We start from the raw sequence: 19,590 nt of genomic DNA, 5'->3' as shown, positions 1-19,590 counted from the left end.
ATACTGCCTTTCTGGGCCCAGCTCCCCCATTTACTTACCTGTGTGACCTTGGGCAAACTACTCAGCCTCCTGCTGCCTCTCTGTTACCCAGAAAATTGGAGATTTTAACAGTACACCTGTGTCGTAGGGTGGTGTGGTGACAACTTGAGTCTATATATATCAAGCGCTTAGACCTGTGCGTGCTAAGTTGCTTCCAGTCATGTCCAGCTCTTTGCAACCCTAGGGACTGTAGGCTGCCAGGCTCCTCTGTCATGGGATTCTCCAGGGAAGAATACTGGAGTGGGTTGTCATGCCCTCCTCCCTGGGATCTTACCAACCCAGGGATCGAACCCAAGTCTCTCATGTCTCCTATACTGGCAGGCGGGTTCTTTACCACCAGTACTACCTGGGAAGCCTGGTTAGACCTGTACTTGGTACTTAATAAGAGCTATATAAATATCATTGATTTGTAGGAACTCTTTATATATTGGAACTGTTTATATATTAAGGAAAGCCCTTCTGTGATAGTTTACAAATATTCCCCCTCAGGTTGCCTCTTGTCTTTTGAGGTGGTTTTGTTTTGGGGCCATATGGAATAGTGACTATTGTCAGGCCAGGCTGATGTGGGTGGGTGGTAGGTAGGCACCCGGCAGGGGTGGGGGGTGGGGTGGCGGATGGGGGTGGTGCTCTGTCCTGAGGCCTGCAGACTTGTGGGGAGGCACCTGGAGCCCTGGCCTTTCCTTGAGGGGTAGAGGGTTGGGCCCTCGGTCTTAACGCTAGCCTGCTGTGTGGTGTCCAGATGTGCTCTTTCTGGGGAGAGCGGCCATCCTAGGAATCTGGGGACCAGCCCTGCCCAGCGTGCCCCGGGAGGAGGGCCTTCCTGAGGCCTGCGTGCCGTCTGGCTGGTTCCCACAGCTGGATGACTCACTCTCGCCAGCCTGGCCGACAGAGCCAGCCTCTTGTGACTTTGGGCTGGTGGACACCTTGTCGGGGGTGGCGGGGGGTTGGTCTGCCTCTCTGTGGGAACTTTGAGGACAGTGGCAGCCCTTGGCCTTGCTTTTTTCAGAGCCCTGGCTCAGTAGTAAGTGGACTATGCCGTCCCAGGGAGGACCGTGTCGATTCTGTGTTTTCCATTCTGGAAGTGTCCTTGCTTTTCCCGAACCCGGGGCAGGCCCGGCATGCGGGAAGAAGGGGGCTGGAGAGAGCAGCCGGCCTCCCCTTCCCCCCTCCCGGGAGCCACAGGCACACAATAGAAGCTGAAGGAGGCTCCGTGAGGACGGAGGGTGGGCCTTCCTCCTCAGGGTGGGGCCGGGCATCCCTTCCTGTCTGGGCGCTGTCCAGGAGAGCCCAGCCTGGGGGCAGGGAGCAGCCTTGCTCCCGTGGGCGGCCGCGCTCTGGCGCTGGCTGTGGCTTTTGCCACCTTGTTGGGAGCCAAGACAGCCCACTCCCCAGGAGGTAACTAGGTCAGTGCCCGCCCACCCACCTGCCCACCAGGCCCAGCCCAGGATCACCAGACAGAGTGGGCTCGGCCCAGCCCTGGAGCTCGGATCCTATTAAGCAAAGCACCTTAGCACCCTGTGGCGGGGCAGCCTCCTACGTGCCTGGGCGCCCGTGCCAGGCTGCTCAGGACACCTGGCCCTGACACCCAGGCCAACCCCGTCCCCAGGGCCTGTGGGCACACCACAGAGAGAGAGAGAGGGTTCATGTCATCCTGCCTTGAAGGCCTTGCCCATTCACCTCAGGCGCACAGGTTGGGGCTCACCGCCCCCTGCCTTGGGGGCCGCACGGTGGGGTAGTCAGGACTCCGGTACCCAACCCTTCCCCTCCCTTGCCAGTTGTGTGAGAAGCAGAATTGCAGGACCTCTCTGCCCTCAAATAGGAGGACATCACTGGGACCTGCGCAGTCCTCAGGTTGCACTGGGGGTGACTGGAGTGATGGAGGTGGTGGCCCTGCTGTGCTCCCTGCGGGGGCCGGGGTCGGGGGCGGGGGGGCAGCGCCTCAGCCGTGTGTGTATTCTTGTGTTAATGACGTAACGGACCCCTGAGGACAAGAATACAGCTGGTAGTGCTCATCTGCCTACCTTCTCTCGCTCTGGGATCACTGCAGACCCAGGAGGCAGTCAGGTGTCTGGACTGACCCCTAAGGAGGAGGCCTGCCCTCTGGAGCCCACTTGGTCCCCACTTCCTGGGGGAGTTTGTGAAGACCAAGTTTAGCTCATGAGGAAACAGGCCGAGGCAGAACCTTTTCAGGCTCCGGGTGGGCAGCAGGCTGCCAGGGGCTGACCAGCTGTGCCCTCGAGGCCGCACTGACTTCTCTTCCCCCAGGGGGCCCAGAGAGTCGTCTTCTTCAGGGAAAGGTGGGTGGTGGGGGATGCCCAGCGAGGCCTCAGGTGGCAGGAGGGCCTGGGCACACAGCCTCCTTGGAAAAGTGTTCCACTGGGGGCCCTGCAGGCCCTCTCGTTGGGGCTCTTGTCATTGGACCTGGCATGAGGGGTGGCGGGGCCTTGGGCACGTTTCCTGACCTCCTCAGGGAATGGCCAAGGCTCGTGCCAGCCGGCTGCTTTAGTGCCTTACAAGCTGATGCCACTGGCGGGGAGACAGGCCCTGGCCTAAGGGGCCCTCTGATGCTAGGCTTGAATCCCACGTGGTGAGGTTTGGTGGGTGCTACTCCCCCCGCCCCCCACCCTTGACTCTCTATGCCCAGTAGGACCTGTGGGGTTTGGGGCGAGCCCCAGGGCAGTGGGCCCTGTGGGCTGGCACAAGGGAGGGAGTGCGTCTGGCCTGGCATTTGGAAGCTCCCTGGATGGAGTAGGTACGGTGGGTATGGGGGTCCCGTGGATTCCTGGGTGCGAAACACAGCATGTTGTCATTGAGGCCACAGGGACATCCTGGTGAGGAGGTGATCATGAGGTGTGGATGCTCCCAGATTTGGGGGACGACAGGTGCATCTCCCAGCTGGCAGGCCCCTCATCCCCAAGCGGGCATGGTGGTGGCAGCGTTCCTGCCAGGCCTGGGTGACTCTGGGGACAGACACCCTGTGGGCATGGATGCTGCATCCGTCTCCTGTCCTTGTCACTCAGTCCCTGGCTCGGTGGGTGAGTTGGGGGCTTTTCTGGGAAGCAGGGGCCCTGAGTCCCCGCTCTGCTGCCCGTTTGGCTGCATGGCCCAGGTGGGGCAGGGCCTCTGGGCCACTCGAGACAAGGGTGTTCCCTGGTGGGTGAGTTTGGGAGCCTGCTCAGCACGTCCGTCCGCAGAGGTGGCCATGGTCCGGGTGACAGCAGGTGAGGGAGCAGGTGGCCTGGGTGTCACGGGGAGTGGGTGTTCTGATCTCCGGGGTTATTTCTGGGTCCTTATCTCTGGCACCTCCCTCCGCCCTCTGCTGGGTCCTCTGCTGGGAGCCTCCAACTCTGCTCCTGAGCCTCCATGTGTCTTCCTCTGTCTTGATCTCCCTATTTCTGTCCCCCTGTCTCCCGGTGTGCCTTCCCCGCTGGCCTGGGCCCCCCTAACCAGTCCATGTGTGACCTCCTGGGACTCCTTCCTTCCCCTACCCTGAGTTATCTCTGCCCACAGCTGGCCTGGGAGGGCGGGGCCTGCAGGCAGCTCCCACGCTCTCACTCCTGGGGGGAGGGGCAAGGCCCCTGTGGACTTCTGTGGACAGAGCCTGCCCCCCTCCCGGAGGAGCCCCAGCTGGGCACTTTGGAGGCTTCTTGCATGCCTGCTGGGACACAGAGTAACCAGCCTGGGGAGGCGGGGTGGGGACATGTGGAAATGGGCTTGATCCGGGCCCCAGCCAGCTCTAAGAGGTTTCCGTGTTGACCTCATCCCTGCTCCCTGGGGTATCTCCATCCTAGACCCACAGGCCCTCTGTTGGTAGAGCCCTGGAGGCAGGGTGGAGGGGTTTTCTTGTTACAAGACACTGACATTTACACAGAGGGTGTCACTAGTGGCTTTGTGTCACTGTTGATGTGGGTCTGAGCCCGGAACCAACCTCCTGGGGGCAGGGTGACTGGGTCAGGGTCCTCTGTCCTGCCGGGTGGGAATGGGGACATGTCTGAGACCTGAGTAGGAGTGGAAGGCGGTGGCCTGCTGCTGAGGGGTCAAGTCTATCTGGGCCTCGGGTGCCCTCCCCCAGAGGCCACTGAGATATGTCCCTCCTGCAGCCACCTCCCCCTTGGGGCTCCCCCCTTGCCTTGAGAGCTACAGGGCCAGCTCACACACTTGCCCCCTTGCAAGGGGATGGGGGGTGGGTTAGAAGTTGGAGTTCCTGGGAGTAGCATGCTGGTGAGGAATGAGGACTTGGTGGTTTTGCGGGGTGCGGGGAGGGGCGGCGGGAGGAGCTCTTCCTGGTTTCCAAGACCCTGCAACGTACTGGTGCTGAAGGGGCTTGGGGACCTTGTCCTGGCTGGCAGAGCCCCCCGCAGTTAGGGAAAGCCCCACCTGGGGAAGACTGGAGGGAGTGGTCTGCAGGAGAGCGAAGAGTTCAGGTCCACACCTGCCTGGTGGACTTGGCTCCTCCAGCCTATTTCCTCATCGGTGACCTGGGATCTCAAGGGCATCTCCCGTAGGGACACTGGTGGGGTTCCACACCAGTCCAGGCAACAGGCCCCTCAGACTTGCGGGTGTGGACCGAGCCAAGGATGCCAGTGTCTCCTTGAGGCCACGGGTGGCCAAGGGCTGAGCCGGAAGCTGGCCTGGTGCTCCTGGCTAGCAGTGGGCTGGCAGCACTGACCTGTAATCCTCTTGGCATCTTTGAGTCTGAAGGCAGGAGTGGTTGCCTTGGCCTGAGAGACAAGGCCCTCATACCCCAGTTGTGTCGTTTTTGCGGGCCTGGATCCCCCACCAGCTGGGTCCACTCGGCCACAACTCGCCACTCAATAGGACAGGAAGTCCCATCAGGACCTCAGGGCTGGAGCTGACCCTGATCCTGTTGGAGTCCTGGGGTTACCGGGGGCCCTCCCTGGAAGGTGGGGTCGTCACTCCAGCCCTGACATCTCTCCTGGGACCTCAGCTCCTTTCCCGCCTTGACAAACAGAGTGATATGATTGGCTCCTCCTCCTGTCACTCAAACTCACTTGGCCCTCAGATGTCCTTATGTCCTGGTCACTAACCAACTGTCTGAGCCCTGGTGTGACTCCCGGAGCTGCTGCCTGAGCCCAGGCAGTATGTTGAGGACAGCTGCAGAGGCCGGGCACCCAGGTCACACTGGGGCTAAGCCGGGCTTCCCAGACAGTTGCCAGACTGGGGGACAGGGCGTGCTCCCCACCACCTCTCACTGCCTCTTCTGTGTCCTGCAGGAAATGGCCAATTCCGTCTACCTGGTCATGGAGGTGAGTCCTGGCAGCCGGCTGTAAGAACCAGGAGGCTGGGCCCTCCTGTTTCTCAGGCCCCTTGTCATCTAGGGGTTAGAAGTTGTCCTCATGTCTGTGGGCTTACCAAGCCAGCAGCCCAGCGGCCACAGCAGGGGCTGAAGGGGTGGTGAGCATCCCCGTTGACCTCCTTGAGAGTTGCAAGGCATGTCTACCCCAAGTGCCAGGGGAGCAGGTGTCCTGGGGTTGGGTAATGGGGAGACCTGGGCTGGGCTGCAGGGTCTCCCCTGGCAGCTGACCAAGACACGTGGCTGGTCTTTTGCAGTACTGTAACGGCGGGGATCTGGCCGACTACCTGCACAGTGAGTGGACACCCGCGGCTGAATGGGCTGTGTGCTCACCTTGACCCAGTGTGAGAGGTGGCCTGGTGTGAACAAGCTTTCTTAGGCCTAAAGGTGGTGTCGCCTGCTGGGAAGGATGGAAGGGTGACTGAAGACCTGTTAGGGTTACATGCTATGTCAAAACCACAAAGGATGGCCTTGCAGGGCAGACTTGGTCTGGAAGGGTCACTCTTAAGCTGGGCTCCATTCAGTCTGCTGGGATGTGGTGCCCTACGGGGTGTCCCTATGGCCACTGATTGGTGGCTCTGCAGGAGACAGGCCTGTCCTGAGCGCTCTGGACTCCAGAGATCCCTGGCTATCCACAGGGGGCAGGCCTCCCCAGGGTCCTGGCAAAAGTGGGGAACTGCTCTCTCACCTGTTGGATGAGCCCTTCGCTGGTTGAAGCTGGACCTGGGGCTTCTCAAGCAGCCTCTGGCCATGGTGTTTACCCTGAGCAATAGGTGGAGGAAGCTGCTGAGAAGTGGTCCTAACCTGAGAAGGGGCAGGGTGTGCTGGGCGACACCCTGGAGCTGGAGGGCACGCTGGAGCAGCTCAGGGTCAGGTGGTGCGAAGGGTGGGTTCAGAGGCCGCAGGGAGCAGTAGGAGGAGTAGGAGGCCCCTCACTCTGGGTGCCCGGGTGAGCTGTGCCCACCTGAACCCCGTCCCCTTTGCAGCCATGCGCACACTAAGCGAGGACACCATCCGGCTCTTCCTGCAGCAGATCGCGGGCGCCATGCGGCTCCTGCACAGCAAGGGCATCATCCACCGGGACCTGAAGCCCCAGAACATCCTGCTGTCCAACCCCGGCGGGCGCCGCGCCAACCCCAACAACATCCGGGTCAAGATTGGTGAGGCGGGGTGGCTGCGGCCCGGGGGCCCCAGGGGCCTCAGCCGCCCCCCTCACACATCTCTCCTTGCCTGCAGCCGACTTCGGCTTCGCCCGGTACCTGCAGAGCAACATGATGGCAGCCACGCTTTGTGGCTCCCCCATGTATATGGTAGGTGGCTACCCCCAGCCCCTGCTGCATTGCCCTGTCAAAGGGGGCCTCCATCCACACGGGAGCAGGGTCCCCTCCCGTGTCCAGAGCTGAGCCCCATCCTGTGGTCTCACCTTGGGTGGCAGCCGACATGGATATACCATTTGTTCCCCACCATGTCTATGGCGTTTGACACCTGGCTAGTGTCTGTGTGACTGGGTGGCCCCTGGCTGGTGTCTGTCCTGATTGGCTGATGCCTGGCTGGAGGCAGGCCTTGGTCAGCACAGTTCAGTGTCCATGCTCACCACACAAACTTGTACGCCCCGCAGGCGCCAGAAGTCATCATGTCCCAGCACTATGACGGGAAGGCAGACCTGTGGAGCATCGGCACCATCGTGTACCAGTGCCTGACAGGGAAGGCGCCGTTCCAGGTGAGGGCCCAGGGCAGAGGGGTCTGCTACAGGTGTGCGAGTGCTCGTCTCTGCAGCCTGCCATAGTCGTGGGTCGTTAAAGTCCTGCAGCCTCCCCTCCACTTGCATGACATGATCACCCAGCTTCCCACTGTGCAGTCACTTCAGGGCTCTATCCTGCTTAGAGCCAAGGCCGGAGTCTCCACTGGTTCTGGAGCACTCCTGTGTTTGTCCATGTGTATGTCTGAACCAAGTGTCACGGCCTCCCTCCTACCCATTCCAGTGCCGAAGTGAGCCAGGACATTGATACCAGGACCCCAAACTCTGGGGTATACCCTACATTTGGAAGGCAGTGGCCTGTCCTGCGCTGGACCCTAGAGGGCCCGTGCGTCTGAGCCCACCCCACAAACACACGCGTCCTGCAGTGACTCCATGGCCTGACCTCGCAGCTCTCCTTTGCCACCAGCTTGCCCCAGAGCCTCTGTGCCTGCCCAGTGACCTAGGCCAGCCTCCACCCCCAGCTCCCTCCACCCCTCCCTGCCTACTGTTTTCCCCGTGTGGGCAAGCACAGGGCTGTCCCTGGCTGGCATGTCAGCCTTGGGAACGTTGTACCCTCGTGCCTGGAACAGTGCCTGGCACATAGCAGGGCTCAGTGAATGATTAATGAACACGCATGTGCCAGCCATGTGTTATCAAGGGAGGCAGGGCCCACTTGTGGAGCAAACTTACTCTAGGGCCCTCTTCTGGAGCTGGCACATTGGCTACTTTTCAATTTCAAGAAGCAAACAACCAGTTGCAGCAGTTACCCAGAAGTCATCCACAGCAGGTGGGTGGAAGGCCCAGCAACCTCCTCTGGGCGCCCCCAGCCTCCGCCTTTGTGCGGTCCCCGCGATTCCACAGCCTGAGTGGGGAGAGGGGCACTCCTTCTTTGGATGCGTGGGAGGGCCCTCAGTGTTCAGGCAGGCAGGCTGGCGGCGCTGGACCGTGGATCTCTCGGGGTCAGGTGCAGAGTGGGCGGTGGCCAAGTGGAGCGGGCGCTCACTCCTCACCCCTCCCTGCCTTCCAGGCCAGCAGTCCCCAGGACCTCCGCCTCTTCTACGAGAAGAACAAGACGCTGGTCCCCACGTGAGTGCCCCTCCCCTGGCGGCAGACCCCTGCCTGCTTCCTCACTGCCCCGATCAGGCTGCCCTGTCAACGCTGTGCTCTGTGCCCCCAGCATCCCCCGGGAGACCTCAGCCCCGCTGAGACAGCTGCTCCTGGCTCTGCTTCAGCGCAACCACAAAGACCGCATGGACTTTGGTGAGTGCCGGCCGCTCGGCCCCCTACTCCTTCTGACAGGCCTGGGGGACAGGGGCCCTTCTAGCTCTCAGCCTTGCACCCCTCATCCTGCACCCCCAGCTTCCAGGGCCCCTGTGGCCACAGTGAGCGGGTTTCCCCATTCCCACAGCTCCTTTCCCAGCTGCACAGATAGAAAAACCCCCACTTGTGCAATAGGCAGCGTTGCTGGGAACTGTCGGAAGGGTGGGTGGAGCCCAGCCTGGACCACACTGGGGGTGCCAGATGTGTTCAAGAGCTGCCAGCTGGGGCTCTGTCTCCCCCCGTGCCTGGCGTGAGGCAGCCAGGACAGGGGCCAGAGCCTGCTGGAGCTCAGGCCCACAGGAAGGGATGGTGGGGGCCCAGCCTTCACCCTGGGAGTTCTGTTGTCAGACCCTCCTGAGCCCTGCCCCAACTTTTCTCTTGCAGATGAGTTTTTCCATCACCCCTTTCTGGATGCCAGTGCCACTGTGAAGAAGTGTGAGTCCCCTGAGGGTTCTAGGACTCCTGTGCCTCCCTTCTCCCCATGGGCTTCCAACCCCACCCCCACTTCCAGCTCCCCAGTCCTGCTCCAGCCTGTAGTCCCTAGGGACCCCCAGGCCATGGAGTGGGCTTGAGCTCAGCTGACTTGGTGCAGCGGGATTGGGGAGGTGGGGGCAGGGGCCTCGCACAGGTCTTCTCCCTGGCTTCCTGGAGGGTGTGGGGTTGTCATGGGCGGGGTGGGAGTGTGCAGGGCCCGGCAATATCCCGTGCTGACATGCGCTGACCCACACCCTCCCCCAGCCCCTCCTGTGCCCGTGCCCTCGTACCCGAGCTCGGGGTCTGGCAGCAGCTCCAGCAGCAGCTCCACCTCACACCTGGCTTCCCCACCGGTGAGTCACACGCAGGGTCGGGGCTACGGGCTCCTCTCCCCTCGGCTTTGGGGCATGTAGACAGCTGCAGGAACCCTGTTGGGGCTTCTGTCCTACCCAGGCCCCCACGTTTATTTCTGCAGTGTTGTCTGGTCGGATGACACCAGACTTACACATTCTGCTTGTGGACGTGGAGCGGTAGAAGTGGGTGAAGTCCCCTTTCAGGGCCCCCTCCCCGGTTGTGTCCCGGAGGCTGACCTGATGGCCGTCAGCGGGTTCAGGACTGCATCAGCTCTGAACGTTCTTGTGCATGGGTGGACACGGACAGGGGCCCCAGGGAGGATTGTGTGCAGGGGTCCCTGTGTCCTGGGATCCGATCCTTGCAGCCCGTGTTCCCAGTACAGGGGTGGGGTGAGGTCTGCCAAGGTTGTGCGCGGGGTTGGGGGTGCTGGGACTTGAGCCTCCACCTGTCCATCCGTCCGTCCTGCTAGGCAGGGACCAGGGCTGGACTGGTGGCGGAGAAAACAGCTCTCTGGTGCCCCGTCTGCTGAGCGTGGCACAGGGCTTGTGCACAGGCAGCCTTGCCCCCTGTACACGTCCCCAGCGTGCCAGGCTGTACGACCCTTCACAGGACGGAGGGAGAAGTGGAGGGTCACCTGGAAGGGGGTCTCCCTGGAGCTTGTGGGAGTGAAGCGCCTCCTCACCCTGGGGGGCAGGTGGCTCTGTGAGATGACTGTCCTTGTGGGGAAGTCACAGGCGAGCGTGACCCGTTGGGGAGAAGATCATGCAGAGCCCTGGCCTCGTCCCCAGCAGCCCTGCTTCCCCCAGGCCCTGGGCCTGAGTCTCAGCGGGCTCCCCTCTGACCCCCAGTCCCTGGGGGAGATGCAGCAGGAGCTCCAGAAGACCCTGACCTCCCCGGCCGAGGCTGCTGGCTTCCTGCAGGGCTCCCGGGACTCAGGCGGCAGCAGCAAGGACTCATCCTGCGACACCGACGACTTTGTCATGGTCCCGGCCCAGTTTCCAGGTAAGGGGCCCCCCACAGGGTGGGCAGGGGGCTCACTGCAGATGTGCCAGATACACCCCTAAGAAGGGACTTGGAAGCTCCCACCCCATATGTGGTTGGTCATTGAGTCAGAGCTGAGTCCTGCCTTTGGCCACACACAGGCCTTGTGCCCCCGAGTGTCCAGAGCGTCCAGAGCACCTGCCCATCTGTATCTGAGTTGTAGCCTATGCCCCACAACCCTTCCAAAGCCCTGTCCTGGGGTCCTCAGTTCCTCTCCTGACTCTAGATGCTGGTGCGTCTCTCGCTGGCCCTGGCCACCGAGACCAGCAGATGGGGCTGGGTGGGAGCCAGCCCTGGTGTCCAGTGGGGCACCCTGAGCCTGTCAGCTTGGCTCTGATGCAGAGGAGGGGCCTGGTACCCAGCCGAGGGCATTGCAAGGAGGACAGCAGGAGGGAAGGGGGGAACCTGAAGATCTGGGAGGAGGGGCAGACCCAGATTGGGAGGTGTGGACACCCGGCCTGAGGTTGGCTCAAGGCTGCTGGGCAGGGGAGGTACCAGGGTCTCCTTTAGAGCCCTGAGTCCAGACAGGCAAAGGGAGGTGGCAGTGTGAGTGCCACAACAGGGACAGGAGAGTGCTGGGCCCTGCATGGCCCCCACCACCCCAGGAGGAGGTGTCTGGGTCTGGCCTGACTCATCTCCTGTCCACAGGTGACCTGGTGGCTGAGGCAGCAGGTGCCAAGCCGCCCCCAGACAGCCTGATGTGCAGTGGGTAAGCATCCCCTAGCCCCGTGCCCCTTGCCCCCTGTTCTGGGGGGAGGGTAGTGCCTGCTCTTAGGTTATCTTTCGACCCTCCGGGTCAGAGTTTGGGCAGGGCCAGGTCTCCTGTGCCCAGTGCAGGATGGGGTCCCGAGGGTGATGCCAGAGTCCGTGTGCACGTTTGTCCTGAGTGGGGACTGCCTGTTGCTCTGTCCGCAGGAGCTCGCTGGCGGCCTCCACAGGCCTGGACAGCCGTGGCCGGACCCCTTCTCCTTCCCCGCCCTGCGGCAGCTCCCTTAGCCCCTCAGGGTAAGTGGGGCAGGGGCCACCTAGGCTTCCCTTGGCATCACAGCACGCCAGCACCAAGCCGGGCCATGCAGGAAGCAGTCATGTCCAGAGGCTGGGCAGGCTGCCAGGCCCCTCATGGGTGGTCCAGCAGAAGGGAGGGTTTGTGGTGGGAAGGATGCAAGGTGGGGGCTGGGGGAACTGCCAGAGACCAGTGTCATCAGCCCCGCTCCCCGAGCTTGTAGGGCCAAGGGGGCAGGGATGCCCAGAGCCCACAGGAGCAGCCCAGTCACTGTCCTCTGTCCCCTTCCTACTGGCTGGTCCCAACCAGAAGCCACCTGAGTGTAGAGTAGTGGGGAGGGAGTGCCCACAGACAGTCCCTGATACCCCCTGGAAGCAGTAGTGGCCGTGTGCGGAGACAGGGAAGCAGGTGGCTGGAGTGGCCTCTGCCCCGGGATATTGGGCCTGGGGTTCAGCCCAGTGCCCCGCCTGCAGTGACCCTGACCTCTCTTTGCCCACCACAGCCGGACTGGCACGTTCTCCAGCAGCAGATGTGGGGCCTCTGTCCCCATCCCAGTCCCCACGCAGGTGCAGAACTACCAGCGCATTGAGCAGAACCTGCAGTCACCCACCCAGTACCAGACAGCGCGGTGAGTGCAGGGCCCCCCCACTGGCCAGGCTCGTTTGTGGTAAGAACCCCACTTGGGTGGTGCAGGGCCATCTCTCAAGTGCGGTTGTGCAGGCTGCACACTGCTTAACCATCAGCGCCACCACTTGCCTCGTGGACATTCTGGCACTCTAGCTGTACGGTGACTGCTTGTGTTTATAAAACTGATGGTGATTTGTGTTAAGTTCCAAAAGACAGTGGGAAGGGGTACTTTTCAAATTAATTCCCGGAAGCCCCTCTGAGTTGGCAGTCACCCTGGCAGGGACTGGGGACGCCCAGCTGGTTTTGGCTCCTGGCGAAGCCCATTATTTGAATGGAGGGGGACAGACACATGGCATGCTCGTGGCCCTTGCCGAGCGTGGCTGGGGACCTCACACCTTGTACCGCTTGTCCCCAGGTCCTCTGCCATCCGCAGGTCAGGCAGCACCAGTCCTTTGGGCTTTGCACGGGCCAGCCCATCACCCCCGTCCCACGCTGAGCACGGAGCCGCCCTGGCCAGGAAGCTGTCCCTGGGTGGGGGCCGGCCCTACACACCGTCTCCCCAGGGTGAGCCTATATACTGCTGGGAGACCAGCCTCTGAGTGGGACTGGGTGTCTTCACCCTGGGGCAGGGGAGGGTCTTGCTGTCCATCCCATGTTGACCCTGGCAATTTCTCTTTCCCCCAAGTCGGAACCATCCCTGAGCGGCCAGGCTGGAGTGGAGCACCCTCCCCTCAAGCATCTGAGATGCGGGGTGGCAGGTCCCCTCGTCCAGGTGGGTGCAGCCCCAGCCTGATTGATGGGTTTGAGGGTGGAGCTGGGGAGGGGCACAGGAGCTGGGCTGACCTCCCTGGGCTGGCCTGTCACTGCTTAGAACAGTGGTTGTCTTCCTGTCCACAACCATCATTTTTTTTTTTAAGGTTTATTTAAGTATAATTTTCTTTCTTTATTTTTGGCTGTGCTGGCTCTTCGGGGCTGTGCAGGCTTTTCTCTGGTTGTGGCGAGCAGTTGTGCAGGCTTCTCATTGTGGTGGCTTTTGTTGCAGAACACAGGCTCTTTAGTAGTCGCAGCACACAGGCTCCGTAATTGCCAATTCCTAGGCTCCAGAGCACAGGCTGATTAATTGTGGTACACAGGCTTAGTTGCTCCGTGGCATGTGGGATCTTCCTGGATCAGGGATCAAACCCAGGTCTCCTGCTTTGGCAGGTAGATTCTTTACCATTGAGCCACCAGGGAAGCCCCATAATCATCATTTCTTATGAGTTGAAGAGAGAAAGAAAATTCCATAAGACTGTTTAACAAGCTCCAGCCTTCAGGTTATGGAGGCTGACGAGGGGGCTCAAATTCAGCCCTCACTCCTGTCATGCCGTGTGACCTTGGGCAGGTGTCTCAGTGTCTCTGTGCCTGTTTCCAGGTTACGCAGTAAAGCGTGGGTGCAGTGTGGCTTGGGTGACTGTGAGGGTAAAGGGAATCCTGAGCAGAATGGGGGCCTCTATATACTATTGGTTGGTAGTGTGGGCTGGTCCAGGCGTCCACGGACGGCTGTGACTGGGCTCATCCTGTCCCCTCCCAGGCTCCTCTGCACCTGAGCACTCTCCCCACACCAGCGGGCTGGGCTACCGCCTGCACAGCGCCCCCAACCTGTCCGACCTGCATGTCGTCCGTCCCAAGCTGCCCAAGCCCCCCACGGACCCGCTGGGGGTGGCGTTTGGCCACCCACAGGCCAGCCCCCCCCAGCCCTCCCATGGACTTCAATCCTGCCGGCCCCTGCGCGGCTCGCCCAAGCTGCCTGACTTCCTGCAGCGGAACCCCCTGCCCCCTATCCTGGGCTCCCCCACCAAGGTAACAGGGCCCCAGACCTCCAGGGGGTGGGTGGGAGTGACGCTGTACTTCTCCCACGTGCCTGGGCCACTGGGCTTTCTCCCTGGTGGGATTCCCGCAGGACATGAGGGTCCCCAGAAGCTGGAGGTGGGGCCTGCGTGCTCCAGCACAGCCGGGCCTGCCCTCTGCGCCCAGATCTTCTGCACCAGCTGGTAGCTGACTCCATAAATCTCCCCATTTACACGCGGAGTGCTGCGATGAAGACTGGCCCCAAAGGCACAACATTTCTTGGCCCTTGATGGGAAGTATCCTGACCCTGGTCCAGGGTCCAGAGCACCAGAGAACCTAAGCTGCCGCAATGGACAGATGATTTAGTTCAGCCCTTGCTTCAGTTTCCTGTCTGTGAAATGGGGCTAGTACCTGCAGCCGCCTGATGGTGTCTGTGTGAGGGCATAGGTGCACACATGTGTGCCCAGCGTGGTACATGTCTGCATGTGTGCCTTTGCTCCAGCACAGGACGGAGTCAGCCACCCACAAGTCTCACTTCTTTGCTGTGAAGACTTGGGTCAGTGAGGGTTGGGCCTTTGCGGAGGCGTGGGGCCTTGCAGATTCAGGCCAGCACTGCTGACCCTGTCAGGATGTTAGCGTTACCATGTGGGTCATCCTCAGCACCTTCCCTGCCCCTCCTAGACTGTGCCCGCGTTCGAGTTCACCAAGACCCCCAGCTCCCAGAACCTGCTGACCCTCCTGGCCCGGCAAGGCGTGGTCATGACGCCGCCACGGAACCGGACGCTCCCCGACCTCTCCGAGGCAGGGCCCTTCCAGGGGCAGCAACTGGGCCCCGGCCTGCGGCCCACCGAGGACACCAAGGGCCCCTTCGGAAGGTGAGTGTTGAGGATTCCCCCAACACTGCCTGGGGAGTTGCGGCGCGGCCTACCTGCTGTTTGCCTGCCCCGCACTCCCTCCACCACCGCTTCTGAGCCTCAGTTTGCACATCTGTTCAATGGGTGACAGTAACTGCCTGGAATGGGCAGGGCTGGGCATGCTGACCAGACTGTGAGGTTCCCCAGGCCCTGCCTGTGGGGTGTAGGGGGCCAGCCCTGGGAAGTGGGTAGACTGGTACCCGCAGGGCGGCTCATGGCACCTCATACCACCCTTCACCCTGCAGGTCCCTCAGCACCGGCCGCCTCACAGATCTGCTCCTTAAGGCTGCGTTTGGGACGCAGGCTCCCGACTCAGGCAGCACGGACAGCCTGCAGGAGAAGCCCATGGAGATTGGTGCGCCAGAGGGGTCGGTGGGGAGCTCTCTGGGAAGTGGGGGGCCGTGGCGGGAGGAACCTGAGCGCCTCTTCTCACTCCCCCAGCGCCCTCTGCTGGCTTCGGAGGGAACCTGCACCCAGGAGCTCGTGCTGGGGGCGCCAGCAGCCCTTCCCCCGTAGTGTTCACAGTGGGCTCGCCCCCCAGCGGGACCACGCCACCCCAGGGCCCCCGCACGACCATGTTCTCAGGTGAGGACTGTCTGGTGGCCTCAAAGCTGCAGTGAGTCAGTGGCCCACGCCGTCCTTCAGGAAGCAGGAGGGCGGTGGCTGACGGCACCAGTGCAGCAGGGGTGATACCCTGGGCACCGGGGCACCACCCCCACGCTGAGGCCCTGGGAGGGTCCTCCCGGGAGGGTCAGGGGTCTAGGGCTCAGTGCTGCCTCTGGGCGGGCACAGGTCATACAGACAGGCCTCTGCAACCCCAGCTTCTGAACTCGAGGGTCCCACCTACAGTGGACAGTGGACGGAGGCCTGGGAGTGGTGAGGCCTCCACTGTGGGCTCTACTCCCTGGAGGGAGAGCAGCCGGGTGGTGGGGACCAGACTTGTGTCTCAGAGTGGCAGAAGATTGGTGGGGAAGGGGCAGCCGTGGTGAGGGCCCCTGCTCACCAGCCCTCTCCCCACAGTGGGCTCCTCCAGCTCCCTCAGCTCGGCCGGCTCCTCCTCCGCCCGCCACCTGGCGCCCGGGGCCTACAGCGAGGCCACCCTCGAGGTCCCCGCCCCCGGCCACTGCTGCAGCTTTGCCGACCCTGTCACCGCCAACCTGGAGGGGGCCGTGACCTTCGAGGCCCCCGACCTCCCTGAGGAGACCCTGATGGAGGTGAGAGCTGGGGCTGGGATGAGGCCCAGCATGATCTCTGGGCAGGGCTGGTCACAGGGTTGTCAAGGTCCGTCGCTCAGCCGCCCCGTCTCCCCAGCAAGAGCACACGGAGATCCTGCACAGCCTGCGCTTCACGCTCGTCTTTGTCCAGCACATCCTGGAGATCGCGGCTCTGAAGGGCAGCGCCAGCGAGGCGGCTGGGGGGCCTGAGGACCAGCTGCAGGAGAGCGTGGTGGCCGACCAGATCAGCCTGCTGAGCCGCGAGTGGGGGTGGGTGTGCCCAGTGGGTGCCCAGCGGGGAGGCCGCCTGGGGCATGGGCCCCCCAGCCCCCTGACACATCCGTGCCGCCCTCCAGTTTTGCAGAGCAGCTGGTGCTTTACCTGAAGGTGGCCGAGCTCCTGTCCTCGGGCCTGCAGACCGCCATCGACCAGATCCGGGCCGGCAAGCTCTGCCTGTCGTCCACTGTGAAGCAAGGTGAGGGCGGATGGCTCGGGCTCCCAGCAGGGTCGGGGCAGGAGGCTGTGAGCTCGTGGGGAAGACAGGGAGGGTGAGGTGATGCGGGAGGCCTTTCTAAGGTTACCTGGTGCAGGCCCCACCCAGGTGGGATAACGGCCAAGGGGATAGTAGAAGGCCAGGTGCAAAGGCCCCGAAGCAGGGCCCTGTGTCTGGGGGTGGGAAGGCACAGTGTGCATTGCTGGGGCAGAATGCATAGGAGGTGGAGTCAGAAAGCTGCCCCGGGGGTGGAGTGAGGGGCTTTTTGCCTGTTGGTCCCCACTCCTGCAGTCAGCCTGAGCTGCAAGGTCCCCTCCTGCAGTGGTGCGGAAACTGAACGAGCTGTACAAGACCAGCGTGGTGTCCTGCCAAAGCCTGAGCCTGCGGCTGCAGCGCTTCTTCCTGGACAAGCAGCGGCTCCTGGACCGCATCCAGAGCGTCACTGCCGAGAAGCTCATCTTTAGCCACGCAGTGCAGACGGTACGACCTGCGGGACCCCGCGTGGGGAGGAGCTGGGAGAGCGGGCCAAGGAGTGGGCAGGGCTGTTTGATGGCCACAGCTCTGCCAGACTGCAGAGGGCGTTGCTCCACCATGCTGTCTACTCTGCCAACCAGTGATACACAGGCCCCGCTCCAGCCGCAGCAAGGAGCCCAGAGCTCACCTGAGCTTAAGCCCCACAGTGTGACTCCATCGTCCAAGTGTATCTCTGGTCACACCCCTCTCTAAACTCAGTTTCCTTACCAGGAAAACAGGGGACCTCGTTTTCAAGTCTCTTTACAGGTGAGTTGGTTTCTTCTGCAGTAGAAGAAACCTGTGCAGGCAGGCCAGCTCGGAAGACACAGCGTGAAGACAGCTGGGGGCGTAGAGGGGCCCTGCTCAGTGTTCTGCCTCTGTTGCTCTCCAAAACGAGTGGCTTCTAAGGCAATCTCTGTTTTTTGAAAGAAGTCACTTGTAGTAAAAGCAATGTTTGAATAAACATTTGGGAAAAGTCTGCCTTCTCATCCCCAAACTCCTGGGGTGACCATTGCTAAGCTATGCCGTCGCTGGCCCACACTGATAGTGACTGGGACCAGGTCCGAGGGAGCCTTCTCCCCAGTGGCAGTGCTGACCTGGGAGCAGAGCTAGCCACCCTCGGGGTCTGATCTGCAACCCCGACTGCCTGAGGTGAGTGGGCATCTGTTTAGGCCTCATGTGACTTGGACGGTGCCCGCACCACCCTGCCCCGTCACTCATGCCCTCCAGCCTGCAGGCAGTCAGCTCCAGGTCCTCCTACCCTGTTGGGGGGCAGCCAGACCCAGCCTCCACCCTCGCCCGGCAGGTGCAGTCAGCCGCCCTGGATGAGATGTTCCACCGCCGGGAGGACTGTGTCCAGCGCTACCACAAGGCCCTGCTGCTCATGGAGGGGCTGCAGCAGATTCTCACGGACCAGGCGGACGTGGAGAACATCGCCAAGTGTCAGTGCCACTGGGCCTGGGGGAGCGGGGGGGAGCAGCTGGGCACCCGCTCACTGGGTACCCTCTCTCCCTCCCTGCAGGCAAGCTGTGCATTGAGCGGAGACTCTCGGCCCTGCTGACCGGCATCTGTGCCTGACCTCTTGGAGGCCCGGCCTGTTGTGCCGAAAGGACTGGACCTTCTCTGCAGATCCATGGGGCGGGGAGCAGTGTGCTGGCCAGGCCGAAAGAGACAAGCCTGTGGCCTTGACACTGCTCGCTGGTGCTGGGGAAAGGACCTCGGCTCCCCACCCAGCGGCCAGAGCCAGGCCTCAAGCCACGTCTCCATCTCCTGGGCTCCTCGGCCATGGACTTCAGGGCGGTGGAGGGCCCCACCCAGAACCTCAGCACAGGCCAGTCCCTTGGCCTGGCTGACAGGCAGAACTCCTAGCCCAGCCAGCGATCTGAACTTCTCTCTCGGCTGCCTCGATGGCAGGTGGGGATGCGTGGGCATCCCCTGACCCCACCCAGACCCCAGGGCTGTCATGCTGAAGACAGAGGCCCTGAGACCATGATGCCCACTCAAGCCAAAGCCGCCAGGCCTGCCCAGTGGATCCACCCAGGAAAAGGTGTATCCTCCTGGCTCCCTCCTCTGCCCTTCCCCGAGACCACCACCCAGCTTTGTGAATCACCCAGCACTTTATGCAGGCGGACTGGACCCGGGGCTGCCACTTGGTCCCGGCTGTTGCACTATGAGGCGTGTGTGCACACCCGTATTCTCGTGTACGTGTATAAACAGCCCCACGAGCACATGTGCTATGCCCGCCACCCGGGACCCTCTTCGGGAAACAGCCGTCTTATTTAAATGTTCTTTTAGGGACGGACAGTACGAAGCACCGAGCTTCCAAAACCCAGCACAGACGTTGCAGTCTTTCACATTTTTCTCCTAAAACGTGTCTTATTTTCTGTAACTCTTTTTTTTTTTTTTTAAGAAAACTCATACGAGTTGATGTTTTGCTTTGAAAGGGTGGGAGCAGGGCAGGGACGGCCTCGGCAGCAATGCCGAGACCTGGGGGGGCTATGGTGCTGGGCGCGTGCGGTCTGCGCTTAGCTGTCTGCCCTACCCTCGCCCTCGTTTCCTGCCTGAAGATGGTGGGCAGGTGATGACCGTATTTGTGCAAAAGCCTCCCAGTCCAGCTTTCACAGTAGGTTTTAACATTAAGTCACCCCACACACACCCAGGTCCTGGCCATATTTGGGGGGTTGGCGGAAAAGCCCTCCTCTAGGCCCTAGGGTGCCCTTCCTTGATCTGCCAGCCCTGCCCAACTTCTCTCAAACCTGTTCACAAGGATGCAGAGGGGGCCCCAGTCCATCACCCACAGCTTTGAGGTCTCACCCCAGGCCTAGGTGAAGACCCTCATTTTCTCTCTCGGTGATACTTGAAATCTTGCCTCCATGCTTGGACCTAAAAGCAAGCAGGCCTGGGACCCCTTTCTGTCTCATCACCAGTGACTTGAGTTTCTCCTCCAACGCAGAATGTGTTCGTATTTATTGCTTTATGATCAGCTGGAATCAGGGCCACTGGGAGGCCAGCGCCATGGGAGTAGCCACTTGCAGCTCTGTTCGCTGTCAGCCTCCCAGGGCACAGGGTGCGTGCTGCCAGCCCGTCCTGTTCTCCATGACACAGCTCTCCTCTCAATCTACCTTAAGAGACGTTTCGTGTGACCCCCACCCCCACACACACACCGTTATGTTAAATTGTGTAATATCAATTTAAGGAAATAAACATCTGGATTTGTTGA

The 19,590-nt window shown here is 61.7% G+C and overlaps 1 protein-coding gene across 9 annotated transcripts in view; it reads left to right on the top strand.

The window, feature by feature from the left end:
• The window catches only part of ULK1 (unc-51 like autophagy activating kinase 1), a 22,972-nt gene extending 3,382 nt beyond the window's left edge, over positions 1-19,590 (top strand). For 2 of the 9 annotated variants that reach the window (XM_086347209.1, XM_086347213.1), the window contains 26 exons: positions 5,274-5,306; positions 5,611-5,647; positions 6,340-6,513; positions 6,590-6,663; positions 6,972-7,073; positions 8,119-8,177; positions 8,269-8,351; positions 8,796-8,846; positions 9,150-9,238; positions 10,088-10,241; positions 10,929-10,989; positions 11,196-11,285; positions 11,786-11,911; positions 12,326-12,474; positions 12,596-12,682; positions 13,481-13,749; positions 14,419-14,612; positions 14,897-15,006; positions 15,093-15,236; positions 15,672-15,865; positions 15,963-16,135; positions 16,222-16,340; positions 16,681-16,838; positions 17,103-17,138; positions 17,677-17,812; positions 17,893-19,590. In XM_086347209.1, coding sequence (XP_086203335.1) covers positions 5,274-5,306; positions 5,611-5,647; positions 6,340-6,513; positions 6,590-6,663; positions 6,972-7,073; positions 8,119-8,177; positions 8,269-8,351; positions 8,796-8,846; positions 9,150-9,238; positions 10,088-10,241; positions 10,929-10,989; positions 11,196-11,285; positions 11,786-11,911; positions 12,326-12,474; positions 12,596-12,682; positions 13,481-13,749; positions 14,419-14,612; positions 14,897-15,006; positions 15,093-15,236; positions 15,672-15,865; positions 15,963-16,135; positions 16,222-16,340; positions 16,681-16,838; positions 17,103-17,138; positions 17,677-17,812; positions 17,893-17,948 — 2,958 coding nt within the window. In that variant the 3' untranslated portion in view covers positions 17,949-19,590. Of the gene's footprint in view, positions 1-5,273; positions 5,307-5,610; positions 5,648-6,339; positions 6,514-6,589; positions 6,664-6,971; positions 7,074-8,118; positions 8,178-8,268; positions 8,352-8,795; positions 8,847-9,149; positions 9,239-10,027; positions 10,242-10,928; positions 10,990-11,195; positions 11,286-11,785; positions 11,912-12,325; positions 12,475-12,595; positions 12,683-13,480; positions 13,750-14,418; positions 14,613-14,896; positions 15,007-15,092; positions 15,237-15,671; positions 15,866-15,962; positions 16,136-16,221; positions 16,341-16,680; positions 16,839-17,102; positions 17,139-17,676; positions 17,813-17,892 lie in introns of all 9 variants that reach the window. The other 7 variants (XM_086347204.1, XM_086347212.1, XM_086347206.1 and 4 more) reach the window with 6 other exon arrangements.

Source organism: Bos grunniens, chromosome 17 (assembly GCF_055505025.1).
Source record: "Bos grunniens cultivar Pamir isolate PY7600 chromosome 17, Bosgru_T2T1.0, whole genome shotgun sequence".
In the NCBI taxonomy this organism is placed as follows: domain Eukaryota; kingdom Metazoa; phylum Chordata; class Mammalia; order Artiodactyla; family Bovidae; genus Bos; species Bos grunniens.
The sequence above is the reverse complement of the archived record's forward strand: the minus strand, read 5'-3'. Positions and strand labels throughout refer to the sequence as shown.